This window comes from Hyperoodon ampullatus, assembly GCF_949752795.1.
Source record: "Hyperoodon ampullatus genome assembly, chromosome: 14".
In the NCBI taxonomy this organism is placed as follows: Eukaryota; Metazoa; Chordata; class Mammalia; order Artiodactyla; family Ziphiidae; genus Hyperoodon; species Hyperoodon ampullatus.
Window position 1 is genome coordinate 43810310 of NC_136927.1, and position 19679 is coordinate 43829988.

The 19679-nt window shown below is 50.3% G+C and overlaps 2 protein-coding genes across 2 annotated transcripts; both read right to left on the reverse strand.

The window, feature by feature from the left end:
* Positions 1 to 295: 295 nt before the first annotated feature.
* Positions 296 to 12911, reverse strand: QPRT (quinolinate phosphoribosyltransferase; the record flags this gene model as incomplete). The annotated part of the gene is made up of 4 exons (XM_079718661.1): positions 296 to 514; positions 594 to 725; positions 1301 to 1836; positions 12899 to 12911. 4 exons carry the CDS (start codon positions 12909 to 12911, stop codon positions 296 to 298), a joined length of 900 nt encoding a protein of 299 aa, XP_079574787.1.
* Positions 12912 to 17578: 4667 nt separating this feature from the next.
* Positions 17579 to 19338, reverse strand: SPN (sialophorin; the record flags this gene model as incomplete). Its single annotated transcript, XM_079719184.1, has 2 exons — positions 17579 to 18836; positions 19223 to 19338. 2 exons carry the CDS (start codon positions 19336 to 19338, stop codon positions 17579 to 17581), a joined length of 1374 nt encoding a protein of 457 aa, XP_079575310.1.
* Positions 19339 to 19679: the final 341 nt, after the last annotated feature.

Here is a 19679-nt window from a genome sequence, read left to right on the forward strand (position 1 = left end):
TGCCACCAGGGAAGCCCAATAATGGTAATTTCTAACATTTACTAAGCACTTGCTCTGCATTAATTATCATCCAAAGAAATCCATAAGGTTGGCTAGACCCATTTTACAGATTAGGAAACTGAGGTGAGCAGAGGTGAAGTCAGTCCTTCGAGGTCCCACAAGCAGTACATGCCAGATTGGGACTTTAGCCCAGGCTAACTCAAGAGTGTTCTGTTGGCCACTGGACTTAAAGAAGTGAAATCGTGAGAGTCGCATGAAACCGTGTTATCCCACTGCCAGTGTAGCCTCCTTGGCTTTAGGAGAGGCGGGCGTAGGGCACTGGAGTGGCTCCTTCGGCAAACAGCTTGAGGGAGAAATCGAGGGCCGGGGCAGCCTGGGTCAGCATCCCCAAAGAGATAACATCGATATGGGGCCCACAGAACTGAGGGAGGCTGTCCAGCGTGATGCCCCCGCTCGCCTCCACGCCCACGTTCGGGAACTGGGCCTTCAGCGCCGCGGCCGTGGGGTGCAGTTCCTGCGGGACACAAGCCAGCGAGAGGTGAAAGCCCCCGCCCCAGCCCCTTCCCCTTCCCAGGAAGCAGATGCTGCCTCACCTCAGGCCTGAAGTTGTCCAGCAAGACGAGGTCTGCTCCTGCCTCGGCCGCCTCCACAGCCTCCTGCAGGCTGCTGCACTCGACCTCCACCTTCAGGGAGAAGTCGGCGGTCTGCCGGGCCCCCCTCACCGCCTGTCAGGTGGCAAGGGTGAGAGTGAGAACGGGTGGCACCCGGCCCTGGGCAAGTGAGCTGGGACCGGCATTCGAAAGGCTCCAGATGGATAATGAGCTTGGGGTTAATGAGGAAACCAGGCATCGAAATGGCTTCTCACATATTAGGTGAAACCACGTGAAATTACCACTTTTGTGGGTTAAGAAAATGGCCAAATTCAGCACTATTTGGCATTTGGACCTGAGTTCAATTGACTCAGAATATTAAGACTGGAAAGGGTCTTCAAGAACATTTTCACAGACGGGAAACAGGTCCAGGGAGTTAGAGTGACCTGCCCAACACTGGGTTCCCAATAGTTCGTCCTTTTCCCTTGAATATCATCCCGACCAGCAGAAGAACGCTGGTGAAGAAGCAAGTCCAACCTTTCATTTTACAGATGGAACCACTGAGGGGTCAAGGAGTCTTGCATGCCCCAACCCCCAGGCCATCACTATTTTCCAGGGAGTGGTTGGGGGGTCCCTGGTAAGGGGAAGGGCAAGTTGGCGGGGTGGCTGGAGCAGGGCCAGGGCAGGGGCTCAGCTGGACAGACAGACACCTTTTCCACACCACCGGCTGCCATGACGTGGTTGTCCTTCACCATCACCAGCCCTCCCAAGTCGTAGCGGTGGGAGGCGGCCCCGCCCACTAGGAGCCCATACTTCTCCACCAGCCGGAAGCCTGGCGTCGTCTTCCTCGTGCCTGCCACGTGCCCGGCCCAGCCAGTCCCCCTGGCGGTCTCCACAGCAGCAGCGGCAGCGCTGGCAACTCCACTGCAGCGGGCCAGCATATTAAGGGCCACCCGCTCCCCCAGCAGCAGGCAGTGGGCAGGGCCCCGGACCTCGGCCACCTTGGCCACAGGCACCAGCCTTGATCCCTCGGGGAGGAACCAGGAGACCTGGCAGTTGACTTGGGCAAAGATGGCATCAAAGAAGGGCCTCCCAGCCAGCACCCCGGGGGACTTGGCCCACAGCACCGCCTGTGAGGGGGCTGCCCCCGTGACCAAGGCCATGTGGTTGAGGCCTGGGCAGTCCTCTCGGAGCCAGCTTTCTGCCAAGGTGGCCAGAGTGGCAGGGGGCAGCAGGAGCGCCAGGCCTGGGAGGGAAAGAAAGAGAGCAGTGTTAACATTTTGGCTGCCTTTCTGGTAGTCAGGGGTGATTGTCAAAATACCTAACAACAGGCTGAATTGGGCACTAGCCAATCAGGGTGAAGACCTGGGGGTACCAGGAGAGGGGCTGAGGCACTGGGTGGGCCTTGTGAGCTGAACAAGTTTGTCAGATTGACCAAATAAAAATACAGGACATCTAGTTAAATTTAAATTTCTGACAAACATCAAAGTTTTTTTAGTATAAATATATTCTAGGCTATATTTAGAACATACTTATTCGTAATTATCTGTCAGTTATCTGAAATTCAAATTTAACTGAGTGCCCTGTATTTTATCTGGTAAACCTAGTGCTAGACCAACAGCTATTCACCAGTGGAAGAGAAATGCAGCCACCTAAAAGCCACTCTGGGCTTCCCTGATGGTGCAGTGGTTAAGAATCTGCCTGCCAATGCAGGAGACACGGATTTGAGCCCTGGTCCGGGAAGATCCCACATGCCGTGAAGCAACTAAGCCTGTGCACCACAACTACTGAGCCTGTGCACCACAACTACTGAAGCCTGCGCGCCTAGAACGCGTGCTCCACAGCAAAAGAAGCCACCGCAATGAGAAGGCTGTGCACCACAAAGAAGAGTAGCCCCCGCTCGCCACAATTAGAGAAAGCCTGCGCGCAGCAAGGAAGATCCGACGCAGCCAATACATACATACATATATACATAAATAAAATTTATTTTAAAAATAATAAATTTAAAAACCCACTCTGTTGCCTTTCTGTCTGCCTTGCATAGAAGGATCGGTTATTTACTAGCTGAAGCCCTCAGGAGAATGTAAGCTGTGTGTCTTTCCCTTCCCTGCCTTCTCTATAGCACCAAGAATTTTAAAGCTGGAAGTTCAGCTTTTTAACAGATGTGGAGACTGAGGACCAGAGAAGAAAGGCAAGTCAGCTGAGGTCGCACAGCATATTGACAGCAGAGCGAGACTGGCCAGGCCTTGTGGCCATGGCCATCTGTTCCTCCACCTTTGCCCTCTAGCTTGAAAACCTCTCCTTCACCTGATGTTTCAAAAAAACTGTCACCTCTCTAGAGATGGGGTTGTATAAGGAGGAAACAGCACGGGGAAATTGGGTTTGAGCCCCTGCTCTGCGAGACAGAGCTTCAGGAGTGTGGGTGAGCCCTTTGCCTGTAAAATAAGTGTTAAGGACAAGGTGGTCTCTGAGGTCCTTCCCGCCGGCGTGCCACGTTGATGGGCCGCTGCCTCTTGAAATGAATGGGGTGACCGCAGAGGCCGAGCTCAGGCGCAGTGAAACATCGCCATCTGTCGGCCAAGAGAAGACCTGCAGCCTCGTGGGCGGTGCCATAGGTGGGCTTCGCTGCCCGGGGGAGGGGTAGACAATTCGATAGCATGTGAAGGGGGATTATTTAGTTTAGTTTTGTTTCCCCCACTTTTGCTCCAAGCTGAAGTTAAGGCCAGACATTCTGGCTTGCTCTACTCTCAGAAGGAGGGCCCTTCTTGTCCAGCCCTTCTTCCCCAAAGACAAGAGCCTGTGCCCCACCAGCAGCCACAGACCTCAGTTATCGCACCTGACCCTCCTTCCCCAAGTTCCCGCCCAGCTGCCCCACGTGGCTTTCATTCTCACTCAGAGCCAGCTGTGGGCCAGATGCTGGGAACAAAGTCGGTGATAGGGAGAAAAATGTAGTCCCTGCCTCCACCGTTCACGGTACCGCCAGGCAAAAGGCCAGTGAACGAACAGCAGAGATGGATGCAAAGGCCCCCACTCCATTCAGATCAGGTGCCGTGACGTTTGCTTTTTTTTTTTTAAATTTTTATTGGAGTATAGTTGATTCACATGTTGTGTGAGTTTCAGGTGTACAGCAAAGTGAATCAGTTATACATATATCCACTCTTTTTTTTTTTTTTTAGATTCACTGTTTGCTTTTAAAGTGAATTTGAATCCTTGGACTGGTGAGTATTGGATAAACAAACTGTGATGCATGTATACAATGGAATTCTACTCGGCAATAAAAAAAAAGGAACCAATTACTGATATACCCAATAGGCACACATCTCAAATGTATTATTCTAAGAGGCCAGATTCAAAAGGTGACATGCTATTTGTGTCCATCTATATGACTATATTCTGGAAAAGGAAAAAAAAAAAGATAGCAACAGAAAACAGACCAGTGGCTGCCTGGGGAGCGGGGGGTGGAGGGGCTGGCCGCAAAGCGGGCAGCTCCAAGTTTTGGGATGTGACTGAACTAGTCTAGATCTTGTCTGTGATGGTGGCTATAACACTGATGCATTTGTCAAGACTCATAGAGCTTTACACAGAAAAGGGTGAATTTTACTGTCTGTGGTTATACCTCATTAAACCTGACTTTAAAATCAAACCATTAAAAAAAGAAATTTAAGCAGATCACTCCCCTGCTTAAAGCCTCACTTTCATTGTATTAGCACCAGCTCTCTTGACTTCTTTCCATTTTTCATTGATTCTTTGGATAAATCCTTGTTAAGCACCTGCTCTGTGCCAGGCCTTCATTGCTAGGTGACAGAGAGAGCAGCTCTTTCTCTTAGCTTTCAGGCCTTCACTTATGCTGTTCCAAGGCTGAGCCTTCTCCTAGAAGTCCCTTTCCTCACCCTCACCCCAAACTGCCCCTTCACCTCTCACTCAACTTCAGACCTTCTCTTAGATATCACTTCCTCAGCCGGGGGCTCTCACAGACCCCCTAAATCAGGTCACATGCTCACCCAGCTCCTTGTTTATCCCCCAATGTCATCCTCTGCTGGTGTTTTCTGTCTGGGGCCAAAATGTCCACTGAGTTTTCTGCTGTATCCCAAGTGCCTAGCACGCTGACCCAGACAAATGTGCTGCTTGTATAGGTCAACAGTCAAATATTGGCAATTTCATATTGTTTAGTTTAATACTAAGTGTTTGATGATAGTTCTCTGAGCAGAGAGGCTGCACTGTGGAATCACAGCCCAGACTCCGGGGCCACTCGGCCTGGGTTCCAATACTGCCTCTGTCACTTTTAGCTAAGTGATCTTGGGCAAGAGACTCAACCTTTCGGGGGCCTTCGTTGTCCCAACTGTAACGGGGATAATAACACTGATCACCTCATAGGCTTGTTATGAAAATTAAGGGAGTTAATATTTGCAAAGCCTTCAGGAACACTGTAGGTGTGTTTGCTGGTGAGATGACTGAAGCATTTATCAAGAGTCGTGGGAGCAAAGAGGAAGAAATGACTAAATGTCCCTGGGGAAGGGGGAAGTTTTAGTGGCCTTGAAGGATGAGTAATGTTTGCCAGGCAGGGGTGGGGGGGTGGGGAAGAGGGAGGGCAAGACATTTCGGACTGAAAGAGCAAGTGTTCAAGGTTCAAAAGCAAGAAAATAGAGCGAGGAGGTGACGGGGTGCTGAGTAGGATTTATGGGAGAAATGTCTTGGGCCTGAGGCCAGAATGAAAAAGGGACTAAACCAATTACCTGAGGAATTTGGACAGACCCCGGGAGCCATCACAGAATTTTAAATGAGGGAATGATATGATTATGATTTTGTTCTAGAAAGGTCACTTCAGTCACCAAATGGAGATGGGCTGGGAGACAAAAGGAGGCTGGGGCGATTGGCCAGACAGAAACTGATGAAGCCCCGAATTGGGGCAGTAATGAAAGGAAGAGCAAGCAGGGACAAATGGGAGAGTTTTTTTCTAAGGTAGAATCTGCTGGAATTGGCAGCTAATAAGATGTAGAAGGCTGGGGTTTCCATCCTGGGTAGCTGAAAACTGACATAAGGAATTGTTCAGGGTAGGCTGGGGAGGAGGAGGGGTTTGGCGGCAATCAGCAACCCGCACGGGGTGTGCCCCTGGCCAGTCGAAGGCACCTTAGCTCCCTGACACTCTCTCATTTGGAACTCACCACAGAGACTCATTCCCATTTTACAGGTACAGAAACTGGATCTCCGGGAGGGTCAGAGCGTATGACAGAGCAGCAGAGCTGGGGAAAAAGAATGACTTCGGGGAAATTTCCCGGAGGTCCAGTGGTTAGGACTCTGCGCTTCCACTGCCAGGGGCGCAGGTTCGATTCCTGGTCGGGGAACTAAGATCCTGCAAGCCACGCAGTGTGGCCAATAAATAAATAAATAAATAAACAGAATGCCTTTGGTCTTGCAGATGTTAAGGTCAAGATGCCATCAGGAAACGTGGGTGGCTGTGCACAGAGGACAGGTAGAAGAATGTTCTGGGGTTCAGAGGAGATTTGGGGTGAGGAATGGAGAATTTGGAGCCACGAGCATGTGCAGATGGTCACTGAGTGGGTAAGATCACCAGGGCAGGGTGAAAGAGGAGGGCTATGGGAAACACCAGGATTTGAAGGACACACAGAGGCGTGGCTGTCAAAAACAGAAGTCCCACCAGGAGGGAGTGGGTGTCTGGAAGAAGAGGGCTGCAAGTAGGGTGTGAGCAGAAGCAAAGCAGAAGAAAGGCTGAGAGAGAAAAGAGAAGGAGAAGAAGAAGAAGGCTGAGAGTGAGCATTGCACTTAGCCCCTGGGAGGGCTTTGCCAGGGCAGTCTTAATGCCTTGTGGTAGGGGCAGAAGCCACATTGTCATGGTCAAGGAACAGACAGGAGGTGAGGAAGTGGGGGAGGGGTATGAACAACTCCTCTCAGCAGAAGTTGAGAAAGCAGGGACTCCCCCCACCCCCCACCCCACCCCCCGCCTGGGCGGCACGTTGGAATCACCTGGGGAGCTTTTTGAACTCTGCTGCTCAGGTGCATTCCAGATCAACTGAATCAGAACCTTTCCGGGGTGGTTCCCATGCATCCAGGTTTTGGAAATGCTCCACCTGGGATTCAGATGCACAGAAAGGTTAACAACCAATGTTCACACAAGACCATATGTTGTATCCCTCCGTTTATATGAAACATCCAGAAAAGGCAAATTAAGAGAGACAGACATCAGAATAGTGGTGGTCTGGGGCTGGAAATTAAATGACATGGGATCTTACTGGGGTGATGGAAATGGTCTATGATGATGGTGGCATAACACAATAAATTTACTAAAAAGCTTTGAATTGTCCACTTGAACAAACGAACAAGAACCAGTGCTCTGCCAAAAGGCAGGAAACTATATTGCAACCCTAATAACCCAGTGAATCCAGGTATTGGATCAAAAGCCAACATCAGAAGAAAGACAATGAGATACTGGGTGCTCCTGATAGAACATCCCCCAACCTATGCAATACTCTTGCCAGAACAGCTGAACCGGAGTCAGATCAGACTTCTAGACGCAACCACCAATTACAAGAAAACCAGAAGACAGAGGAACATGTTAAACTATACCACGGGGTACAACCATAGGAAACTCTCCAGAAGATAACCTAATTTCTTCAACACATACATTGCAAGGAAAACAAAAGATTAAAAGAGTCCAAAATGCATACTAACCAGCGGCAGAGCTGGGGAAAAACTAATGTATGGATCTTATTTGGATACTACTTCAAACAAACAAATTGAAACCAAATTAGAACTTTTATGAAACAACTGAAAATCTGAATGCTGACTGGGTATTTGGTAACATTAAGGAAATTTTTTTTGAAGTGGGTTATGGTTGTGATAAAAGGAAAAGTCCTGGGCCTTCCCTGGTGGCGCAGCGGTTAAGAATCCGCCTGCCAACGCAGGGGACAGGGGTCGAGCCCTGGCTGTGGAGCAACTAAGCCCGTGCGCCACAACTACTGAGCCTGTGCTCTAGAGCCCACGAGCCACAACTACGGAGCCCACGTGCCACAACTACTGAAGCCCGAGCGCCTAACGCCCATGCTACACAACAAGAGAAGCCACCTCAATGAGAAGCCCGCGCACTGCCATGAACTGTAGCCCCCGCTCGCGGCAACTAGAGAAAGCCTGTGCGCAACAACGAAGACCCAACTCAGCCAAAAATAAAATAAATAAATAAAATTAAATAAAAATTTTAAAAGAGACCCAACGCAGCCATTAATTATTTATTTATTTATTTATTTATTTTAAAGTCCTTATCTTTTAAAAATAATAAAAAATAATAAAATGAGATGTTTATGTATGAAAAGACTTGACAGCTGGTTTTACTTTAAGGTAATCTTGGAAGGTAGAAATTAGAAAGGGTATGGGGACATCCCTGACAGTGCAGTGGTTAAGAATCCAAGCTTCCACTTCAGGGGGCACAGATTCGATCCCTGGTTGAGGAACTAAGATCCCGCATGCCGTGTGGCGCAGCCAAAAAAAAACAGAAAAGAAAAAAAAAGGGTATGGATGGGACTGGCTTGGCCAAAATTTGGTGGTTGTTGAAGCTGGATGATGAGTACATGAGGATTCATCATACTTTTCTGTCTATTTTTGTGTATGTTTGAAATTCTCTATAATAAAAAAGTAAAATAAATAGGTAAATAAGAAAAGGAGAGAGAGGGCCCTCACTTAAGATAGGGTCAAGGAAAGTTGTTTTGTTTTGTTTTGTTTTTTCGGCCGCACCGCATGCCATGCGGGATCTTAGTTTTCTGAAGAGGGATCAAACCCACGCCCCCTGCATTGGAAACATGGAGTCTTAGCCACTGGACCACCAGGGAAGTCCCAAGGAAAGTTTTTTTAGGATGAATAGAGCAGTGATTCTCAACCTTGACTACACAATGGAATTATCTGGAGAGCCTTGCCAAATGCAATGTCTGGGTCCCACCCACAGAGATTCTGATATAACTGGTCTGGAATGTGGTAATTTAATTCTAATTTGTAGCAGAGTTGAGAGCTTCTGAACCGCAGGAAGAGAACAATAGCTACCACACACTGCTGCCTACCAGATGCCGGGCACTTGCTATATATACGATGTCACAAATCCTACCTGTCCTTCTTCATGGTAAAGGCCATTTGGAGGCAGAGAACCTAGGCTCAGAAATGCAAAGGGAAATTACCTAAAGAGCAGAGCTAGAAAATGGGAATTCCCTGGCTATCCAGTGGTTAGGACTCTGTGCTTTCCCTGCAGGGAGCATGGGTTCTATCCCTGGTTGGGGAACTGAGATCCCACAGGCCATGCAGCGAGGCAAAAAAACAAACCAAAAAAAAAAAAAAAAAAAGCATTCAAAACATTAAAGAAAAAGAGAAAAGAAAATGATCGACGTGGACCCTGGTCTTCCCTGTCCACACACAGAAGGTGGTTTTAGAACCACACAGCCTTCACCCAGGGGTTACTCTCTTGCCCACTTAGGCAAGATCAGCTGTTCTGATCACCTATTGTAAATGCAGAATGTTCGTGAAAAATAAATACATCTGGTTTTCTTTAGGCCCCAACTCTCTTGTGCATTTCCAACAAAAGGGATTCCTGTGGGTAGCTTTGAAAATAAAGGCTCTCCTAATTAGCCACTGTGGAGAAAGGAACTGCAGAGAGGAGTGGGGCTGTTTTTGCAGCTGCCTGAGGAGAAGCGGCTGCACAGAGGAAACAGCTGTAACGCCCTGTCCCCTTTTTATTCTTGCCGTTGTTATATGTAAATATTCTCTCAAGGTGCCTGGACTTCAGAGATTACAGTGTTACCCTGTGGGGTGTAACCTTGATCTCTCAAGGCAATCCTTTCTTAATAGGTTATTCCAGAATTTTATTAAAGTTGGTGCCTCTGTTTTTGAGGGGATCCAAAGCATCTGGGGAAATTTCCTGCATTTGTCTCTTTACAAATAATGTAAAAAGGTATAGATAAACTGACTCTGGCAGAATATTTGAAGATTTTTCCCCCACTGGCACTTGTGCCGTTCTTGTCTGGATTGTTGACTGACTTTTACTGTGTTTCTATATTGCCCTAACTGGCCAGTGGCTCTGTACCGGGAGAGACTGGGCCAGAATCAGAACTTCCATCCCTGCATCTTTCCTTCAGTCATTTAATAAACACTTATTCATGCCTTTGATGGACGGGCACAAAGTCAGGGTCTGCAAATGCACCTAAAACAAAGATCACAAGTTTTTGTTCTTAATTTGATGTGTAACCACGTGTAACCATGTGGCCTATGCCTGCAGCAACAGTGATGTTGTACGAGGCTGACAAAGTGTTCCAGCTAAAACCAAGTAATGATTGTTTTCCCCAATTTACAGGAAAAATAATTAAATAGATAGACGTCAGTTTTAAAGGTTTTGCCTTTATAAGTTTTTCTTAAAACTCTGGTGCCTGCTACCACTTGTCTATAATAGAATCTGGAGTGACATCATGTGTAATAATAATAACAGCTAACACTTTTATGGTCCTTCCCAAGCACTGTTCCCAGCATATTCTATATATTAACACATTTAATCCTCACAACAACCCTCATAAGGTACGTACCATTATTATCTCCATTTTACAGATAAGGAAACTGAGGCACTGAAGAAGCAAGTAATTTGCCCAAAGTTCACATGCTGGGAAGTGTGGAGGCAGGATCAGAAGCCTAGGCGGGCTGGCCCCAGAGTCCCCTCATGTACCCAACCTCACCACACTGAGCACAAACTTATACTTAAAATTATTATATATTTATTATATCACTATTCACAGAGTTCTACAAGCCACACCCAAGAATCCAGGGCTCTGTCCCTGGTGTAGTAGGAACAGCCTGGGTTGGAGGTTCAGAAACGCCTGGTTTGAATCCCAGCTCCATCACCTACATGCCGGGTGACCTTAGGCAATTTCCTAACCTCTCTGAGAGTCAGTTTCACGAGGAAGTCACAGGGCTACAACGAGGAGGGAATGGGCGATTCACGTCAAGTGTCTGAGCCAATGCCCAGCAAGATGCCTTTGAACCCAGGTGTCTGACTCCCGGCAATTTTGTTCTCCCATCTATTTATTTGTTGATCCATTTGGCAAACACCAGAGGGAGACAGAGGCTGGTTAGCACCCCAGCTTCCAGATAAATGTTCTTTCCTTTTCCCCTTCTCTCCCTAGAGAGGAGAAATGACCTCCAAATAGAGCCAGATGTGATTGCCCGTCACACAAGTGGTAAAATGATCTACAGGGTTTCAGAGCAAAGAGAGATGACCTGTCGTTAAGGTACAAGAGCAGTAAGAGAAGATTCAGGAAGGTTGGCTCTGAGAATAGGCTGGCATTGGACAGGTGAGAGGAAGGCCCCCCAAGCAGAGAGAATGGGAGAGAGCAAAGGCCCAGCAGTGGGAGACCTGGGGTATATGTAGGCGAAGTTGCACGTGGAGGGTAGCGAGAGAGAGGGCTGAGTGGTAGGACGGGGCCAGACTGAGCAGGCCCTGAATGATAGGAAACAGTTAGGTTCTCGTTCAATAAACAATGGAAAATCCGTAAGACTTTTGATCAGAAGTCACTTGATCAGAAATGCACTTGTGAGTTTAAATGTTTAAGTTGTGCCTAGCGTTTTTGAAAGATATAAGTTGCAAGGCTGTTGCAACAGCCTGGACCAGGAAGCAGTGAGTCTGGGTAAAATGTAAGGGAAGGGCATCTGTGAGGGGACCGCTCCCTGCACACCATGCCTCCAGACCTGGCCCCGCCCCCTCACACCTTGGCCACCAGCCTGCCGTCTGTTTCTGCCCCAACTCTGTCCTCGCCCCTCCTTTGCCCCACGTCCCCAGCCTTTGCCTCAGCCCCTGACTCGACTACTCCCTCCTGGTTTAACTCCCGCAGGTCAGTGATCCCAGAGCCAACGCTTCTGGCTTGGCCCAGAGTTAAACATCAGTGTCATCACGTGCGTGAAGCCTGCCAGGCAGAGGAAGGCTCCCTCAGAGGGAGGTGGGAACAGAAAGACGTGGAGGTAAATCCATAGGATGCAGCAACTGTCTGGATATTGGGGTTCAAGGGAGAGTGAGCTGTCAAAGGTGACCCTGAGGTTTCCAGTCCGAGTAGGAGGCTGGTGAGGCACGAATGGAAATGGAACTGGTGTAGGGGAGGACTTTGATTTTGACACGCCAGGGACATGTCCCCAAAATGGAACTGGAACCTGGGGCAGGCTCAGGACTGGAGAGGCAGACTGGAGTGATGGATGTGACTCCAGCGTAACTACTGAGTGATTTCTGTGCCGGCGCTTGACGTATATGATCTCGTTTCATCCTCACCACAACCCAAAGGAATACATTGCTTTCACTTGACCAATGAGGAAACCGAGGCACAGCGAGGCTAAGCATCTTGTCTGAGGTCACACAGCTAGCAGGTGGCAGGGATGGGACTTGAACCCAGGCTCTGACTCTGAGATCATTTCTAAACCAAGAAGTAGTCTGGACCCCCAAAAGCTGGTTCCACGGCTAAGCCAGAGGGGCTGGGTATGGGGCCAGCAGAAGCCCTAGACCAGGGGAGGAAGGTCAGAGCTGGGGAAGGGGAAGCCCGGGGAGGGGAAGGTGAAACTGCAGGGAGCCCTCCATGCTCATGTCATTTCCCGCCCACATGCCCAACCTGGTGAGCAGGGAACTATTACTGTCATTTTGCAGATATTGCAATTCAAGGAAATGAAGCTCTGAGACATCAGGTGACCTGCTCAAGGACACACAGTCTGTTCCTGGTGGATCCGGGATTCAAACAGGAGCCTTTTGACTCCAGAGCCTGGCCCGTATCATCCTGCATCCAGCCTCCTTCACAACGTCACTCCCCACATGCACAGGAATCACTGGGATCACAGGACTCAGGCTCCCTTCCCCCACCCCGAGGCAGATGGGACAGGACTTTGCCTCACTCCTCCGGAGTTGCTAGTGAGGGGCAAAGTCCAGAGCTGCTCCAGGCCCAGCCTCCCACTGCCTGGCCCCTTCAGCCCCCAGGAGACGTGGCCTACTCCAGGCCACCCCTGAATTTCTTGGGGCTCAAGCCCCTTTCTTCCCCAGAGCTCACTTGGGGACCTATCGTAGAAGAATAAAGAAGGGTGAGAAGAGGTCTTTGCAGGGCAGAAAGGAGTGCTTGGGTTCAGAGAGGTTGGAGGGGATGGGGGAGGGGTAAGAGAGTAGTTAGAGACCAGCGAAGACTTGGTCTTGGGGAAGGGGGGGGATGGGGACGGAGATAAGATGGGATGGGTGATGGGCAGGAGAGGGGCAGGTGGTGATGTAGGGATACAGGGGAGAGAGGTCTGGGAGGCTTCTTTACCTTCAGGGTCCATGACAGCCTGGAGCTGGCCGACTGGTGTGCCCACTGCTTGGTCTAGTGTTTGGAGAGGCGGGAGACTGGGAGAGGGGGTGGGGGGGGGAGGGGGAGGGGGAGGGGCCGGTCTGACCAGCCCTGACCGGCCCTGCCCTGGTTCTCTGGGGCTCCCTCTGGCCTCCAGGACACTCAGTCACATACCTCAGAAGTCCTCTCCTCTCTGAGCCGCCGCCCTGTTCTCTCCACTCACCCAACCTCCTTGACCCTGCCCCAGGGTGTGCTCCCTGTGATGGCTGGAGAGTGTTTTTGATGGTGCACTGGGGAAATCCTACTTCCATTCTTTTTTATCTCAAATACTTCTTTACCTCTTTCTGCGCCTCCATTTCCTTAGCTGTAAAATGGGATAATACCAACCTCATGGCTTCAACTGAGAATCAAGTGAAAAAACTCTGCGGGTGACACAGAGTAGAAACTCAACAAATAGGCACTTTCCTTCTCTTCCTTCTTCCCAAGGTACTTTAAGGGCCCTGAGTAGATCAGAGCCGGGCTTTTGAACAAGAAAACCAGGAAACTGCCAATTATTGTACTGTGACTTCAGGCAAGTTCCTGTCCCAGAAGTGCTGGGGATTCCATTTCTTCATCAGAACCACTTGCTAAAGTCTCTGGGACCACTGATTGCCAGACACTGGCCTCTTCCCAGCCTTCTCCCACTTCTGCCTCTGCAGCATGTGACCCTGCCAGGACTTGGACTTGGGTGAGGCAAGCAAGGGTCCTGGGGCACAAAACTGAAGAAGGCCTCACTCTCAAGCTCCATTTTGCACCTTACTGCCTTGCTTGCCTCACTCTAGTCCAGGTCAGCTCCTGACAGCCCTTCTCCAAACTATTTCTCCCTTTTTCCCCCCAGACCTCATTTTCTCCTGGTTTCTCTCCTAAAGGCTCTTTTCTGTTTCCTGCAGGTCCTTCTTCCTACAGGCAGCCCTCAAACTGTGGTGTCCCCTCAGTGTGGCGGGACTGTTCCTCTTTTCCTCTTGGGCACAAGCTAAACTACATTTCCCAGCCTCCTCTGCATGGAGGCCACCATATGACTGAATTCTGTCCAATGGAATGTGACCAAAAGTGATGCATGTCGCTCTAGTCTTCCCACGATCCTCCCTGGGAATGACAAAGCCACAAGATGGAAGGAGTCTGGGTCCCTGAATGACCTCATGGAAGGTCACCCTCCAAATGCCAACATTAAATTGTTACATAAGCAAGGGAAAAGCTTCTCTTGAGCTCTACCCCTGAGAACTGGGGGTTGTTTGTTACAGCAGTTAGCCTGCCCTGACTAACACATGAAGCTTCTCTCCACAGCTCTCTCCTTTTCTCATTCTACACAGTTTATGCATTTATCCACCAATGCCGTTATTTAAATTGCTATCTAACATCAGATGACTCCTTAATCTATATCTCCAGCTCTGACTTCCCTTGCAACTTCCAGGCCTCTACTTCTAACACCCCTCATGGGGAGTTCCCTGGTTGTCGAGTGGCTAGGATTCAGCGTTTTCACTGCTGTGGCCCAGATTCAATCCCTGGTCGGGGAACTAAGATCCTGCAAAGCGCGCGGTGTGGCCAAAATATAAATAAATAAATAAATACTCATGTTTTCCCCCCAAACTGCTCACCTCTTTGCATTTCCACATAGTGATGTCAGCATCTCCTCCATTTTCCAAGATAGAAACTTTAAGAGTCTAACCTCATTCTTCCCCCATCACCTCAATAGTCAATTAGTTCTAAAAATCTTATTCTCTGAATAAATATATTTCAAGCCTGACCTCTTCTTTCACCTTAGGCCAGACTCGCACTCTATCTAACTTGAACTAGACTAATGCTCCCATCTCAGGTCCCACTGCCTTCAGGCCATGCTCCTGGATGCCAGTTTCATTCAAAGGACAGGTCTGACCTTGCCATGGTTTACTTGAAAACCATTGTTTGCTCATTCATTAATCCATTTACCTCTCCATTCAGTAAACACATAGTAGGTAGACATGCCAGGCTCTGGCCTCTGGAGCCACAAAGATGACAGGTGGACTTGAAGGGGCTACACCCTAATGAATGGGGGACACCTTCACATGATTACAGTCCAGTTGTTTGTACTGTCACGCAAGGTGCTGTAAGAGTGGAGGAGAAATACTCTATCTGTTTGGGATGGAGGAAGCAAGGGCGGCTTCGCAAAGGCAGTGACATTTGAACTACATCATGATGGTTGAGAGGAGTTTGGCGGGAAGTCAAAATGTGTGTTGCGGGGGACAGGACGGGGGTGCGCAGGCTTCTGGCAGAGCGTGCGCAAACGCAGGAGTGAGTATGTGGCCCTTTCCATGGCCGGCAGCTTTGGGGATCTGGGGCATGGTCCAGCTAGGCTGTCCTGAAGCCACTAGCTGGGCAGGCAGATGCTAAGCACCCCAGGGGGCTAAGGCACACAGGCACCCATTGGCAGCTCATTGCTGGGGACATGTAGATGGTCTCCAAAATACCCTGGGTTTTCTGATAGCTAATGGCTCAACCCCCAACCTCCCCAGAACAGGAGCAGAAATACGGATGCAGAGGAAAATGAGGCATAAATGTCCATTTTCAGAAATGAAAGGTCCATAGAACCATGCTCTGAGGCCCTTTTCCTGTCTGCAAAAGTGAACTATATTAATAGACTTCTCAAGACCGTCCCCATCCAAATCCTTCTTCCATCTGGAGGTTGCACTGGATGACAAAGCTGTATTTGTAACCGTGATCTTAATGTGTACTTTAGAAAATAAAGTAGAAACATGCATTTTAAAATATAAGATGAAGAATAGTACACTGTATATGGTTGTGTGTGAGAGAGAATCCTGTTATTTAAGAAACTAGAATGTGCTGGTAGTTTTGCAAAAGAAGAAAAATGTTATTTTACTGTCAGGACAAAATTCGTATTTTCAACATTTTATTATTTATTTATTTTGGCCGGGGGCAGGGTGGGGGGTGCAGGTTCGATCCCTGGTCAGGGAACTAAGACCACTTGTGCCTGTGTGGCACGTCCAAGAAAGAAAAAGAAAAGGCGCCCAGGCTTGCGTGGTGAAGGCTGGATTTCCACCCCAGCTCGCCCAGGCATGGGTGGCAGAACTCCGGGCGGATCCGTGGCCACTTTCCGCCCCTTCTCTCCTCATCCCTCCTCCACACCCCCATGAACTGACCCTCCTGAGGGCCCTTTCCCAGCCTCTGGTGTCCCCTCCAATCCAAACCACCTGGCAGTCATGCTCTCATGGAGTCCCGTGGCCTCTCCTTTTGTAGGTCAATGCATCTGCTCTCATCCACTGCTCCTCTGACTCAACAACTTCCTCTTTGCAAATTTCCTCTTTGCCCTGGGGAAATACCAACGGCCTCTGGTCCATGCAGTGCCCTGGGTTCTGGCCTGGGCTGGTCTCAGAGACAGCACAGTTGGGTCTTGTCCCCTCCTCTCCATCCCAGAGCCACAGGGATGCCCCTGGTTCTGGAGGCCTGTCACAGCTCACTCTCTCACTGACCCTCCTTGTAGAATGGAAGAGGGGATACAGACAAACACATTAAACTTGTAACAGCATCAGCAAGACCTGGGACTCTTGTGTGTGCGCTGGGGAGTGGTGGGGGGGGAGTGGTGGGGGGGGAGTGGGGGGGGTGCTTTGAGGAAGGGACATAGCGGCTGAGCTGAAGAACACACTTGGTCACACATGCAGTCTTTCTGTCAAGCCCTGCCACAGACGGAATTAAATCTTCCACCTCCACCCCATCGGGGCAAAGACGAGGGCGCCTGTGTTCTCAGCACCTCCTGAGGGCGGCGTCTCCTCAGCCTCTGCAGCCCTTCCTGCCCCCTCCCTCACCAATCTGTACTCGCCACTGCGCTTCACAAGCATCACCAAGTCCTCGCCTCTTGCACACAAACTGAATGCATGAGTGGACCCACGCAGATGCCGAGACTTCTAAGAACTACATCTGCCCAGAAACTCTTCTCACCTGTGCTCTTGGGAGGAGAAACAGCTGAAGCCTCTGGCTGCCTCGGTCCAGAGTTGGGGGAGAATGTGGTGGCTGGGACCGTGGGCCAGCCTAGGGTCCAGGGGCTGTCTCAGACACACCTGAGACCACAGCTGGGTGACACCACCCAGCCCATGCTCCAGGATGGCCTAGCACAGAGCACTGGGGCCTGGAGTTAAAGGCAGTTCATGGGCTGAGCCAGTAGGACTGTCCTAATCCATGGGGCCAAATGTACTTTCCAGAGTAATCCTAAGGTGAGAGTTTGCTGGGTTGCCATTTCCTTCTTCTTCCTAGACTCTGGTATTCCTGGGGAATCCTCTGAGAAAACGTAAGTCAAGGAAGTTTGGCCTTTACGGAGACTCAGCAGCTGGTTTCAAGGACAGAAATGTGGAGAAAATGTGATGGGGAGAAGTAGGGGTTGATGAGGAAAGTTCGTTCATTCAATCTACAAGGGTTCAGTGGGTGTCAGCCCTGATCTACGCGCTGGGTGTGGGTGCTGCATGGGCTGCTGGCTAGAAGAGCTGAATGAGGATTCAGGGTGAAGATGCTGGGTGAAAATCCAAAGGGTGCTGGGTGAAAATGCTGGGTGATGATGAGGCTGGATGTGATGACAGGAGGGAAGGTGATGAAAGCGGGAACGATTCTGAACTCCAGTCTTATTATTCTCAAACGTTAAGGGGCCTCCACGTCTCTCTCTTCTGGCCCATCAGAAGTAGAGGTCTCCGCAGCCTCATCCTTGCTGCCCACCAGTGGCTCTTCCTCCCCCTTTAGGCTGCGGGCTGGCCCAGGCTTTAGCTCCTCCAGCGCCACGGAGCCCTGGCGAGACTTCCGTCTACCAAAGAAAGTGGTAAGTGTGGGCCGCTGGCCAGACACCTCCCCCTGGGGGACCCCAGAGTCATTGTTACCCCCAGACACTCCCTCTGTTATTGTCGCGGCCTCCTCATGAGACACCTGGGCTACCCCAGCCCAGGCATTTGCCACCCCGTTGTGTTTTCCACCCCTGCTTAGTGTCAGTACTCCTGTCTTCCGCTTCTGCCGCTGGCGCCACAGCAGGAGTAGTGCCACGAGGATAATGACCACCAGCAGGACCCCAAACACAGCTACCAGCAAGGTGCCATTTGTCCCCCAACCTGAATTTGTGGAGGACCTACTGCTTATGCTTGTGGAGGACGTTGGGCTGGATATTTTTACTCCAAAGATGGGGGAGCGACTGGTCCCCATGGGGGTCTTCAGAGACGTAGTTGCCATGGTGACAGGAAGTCCACTGGTCTCCTCGGAGGTCTTTAGAGAGCTAGTTTCCATGATGACAGGGGGTCCGCTGGTCACATTGGAGGTTTTCAGAGAGCTAATTGCTGTGGTGATAGGGGGTCCACTGGTCCCATCAGAGGTCTCCAGAGAGCTAGTTGCTGTGGTGATAGGGGGTCCACTGGTCCCACTGGAGGTCTCCAGAGGGCTAGTTGCCACGGTTTCACCAGTCGTAGTGTGGAATCCTGTAGATTTCATTACTGGGACAGCAGGTATACTGGTTGCATTAGAGATTTCCAGGGGCATTGATAATTTTTTGGCCGAATCTTTGTGGGAGATTATTGACTCATTTACAGGAGGGCCCCTGCTGGCAGCAATGGAAGTCCCAGGAGAGGAAACCTCATTGGCTGTATAGGGAGTTGAGGAAGGCGGGAAGATCTTGTGCTCAGTGTTGTCATCTGTCGTAGCGACCTCGGTTGTTGCAAAATTAGATGTCATTGAGTTGAATTTTGTGGTCTCATAGATATTTGAGACCAAAGAAACAGAGGACCCTGTGGGTTCCAACTTCTGCAAAGTAATTGTGCCATCTGGAGACTCTGAGCTTGTGTTTTGGGTCCAGACACTCCCAAAGAGGAGGAGAAGCAGGATCATTTCCAAAGCAACAGGCATGAGCAGGAGTTGGGACCTGAGGGTGGGGAAGTTGAAGAAATAGAATACATAAGGAGCTGGGGGCGGCGGGGGAGAACCTAGCCAGGCCCTCCCCTCCTGCCCACTTCCCTGCCACCTGCCGGGCCGAACTCTGTGGTTCAACGGCTTTTTCCACCCTTGCTTTTACTAGTATCAGAAATAACAAGACGCTGGCAGCTCCCCCATCGAATCTACCCCATAGGCCCCCTTGGGCGTTGGCAGGCCCCGCTCCAGCAACAGCCACCCCCTCCTGGCCTGCGCTGTCCCCATTCAGCCCCAGTGGCTCCTCGTCCTCTTTTCCCATTATCTATCAAGGTCTTCTCAAGCCAGAGGCACATTCCCAGTTCCACTGAAGCCCCTGCCCCACCAGGCCACACCACTTACCAGCTCAGTGGATAAGGGCACAGGGCTGGGACTAGGCTGCTCCAACTCCTGAAGCAAGACTGGTGGAGGGGCCCCAAGGGGAAAGGAAGTGGCCCTGGCTCCACCCACCCCAGCATCCTGCCCCACCCGCCCTGCTCCTACATTGCCCTGTGATGAGAGAGGCATCACTCACTCTTTCAGGGTCTGAGATGATGACAGGGGCTCTGGGGTTTCAGCTGAAGCAGGTGGGGATGGTGGGCGGGGTCTGGAATGGGGATTCCCGGGTCTCCTCTGGAAAATGGGATGGAAAGCCGTGAAGCTGGGATAGGGATATGTGTCAGAGCAGGGGTGGTGGAAATGCATGCTTGAGAACCAGGGGGTGCGGAGGAGGAGATGGGAGGGGAAGGTGGTTTCCTTTGCCTTTGTGGTCCCCAAGCTGTTAGGCCAGCACCCAAAGCTAACACTTCTTCTGCCCCAA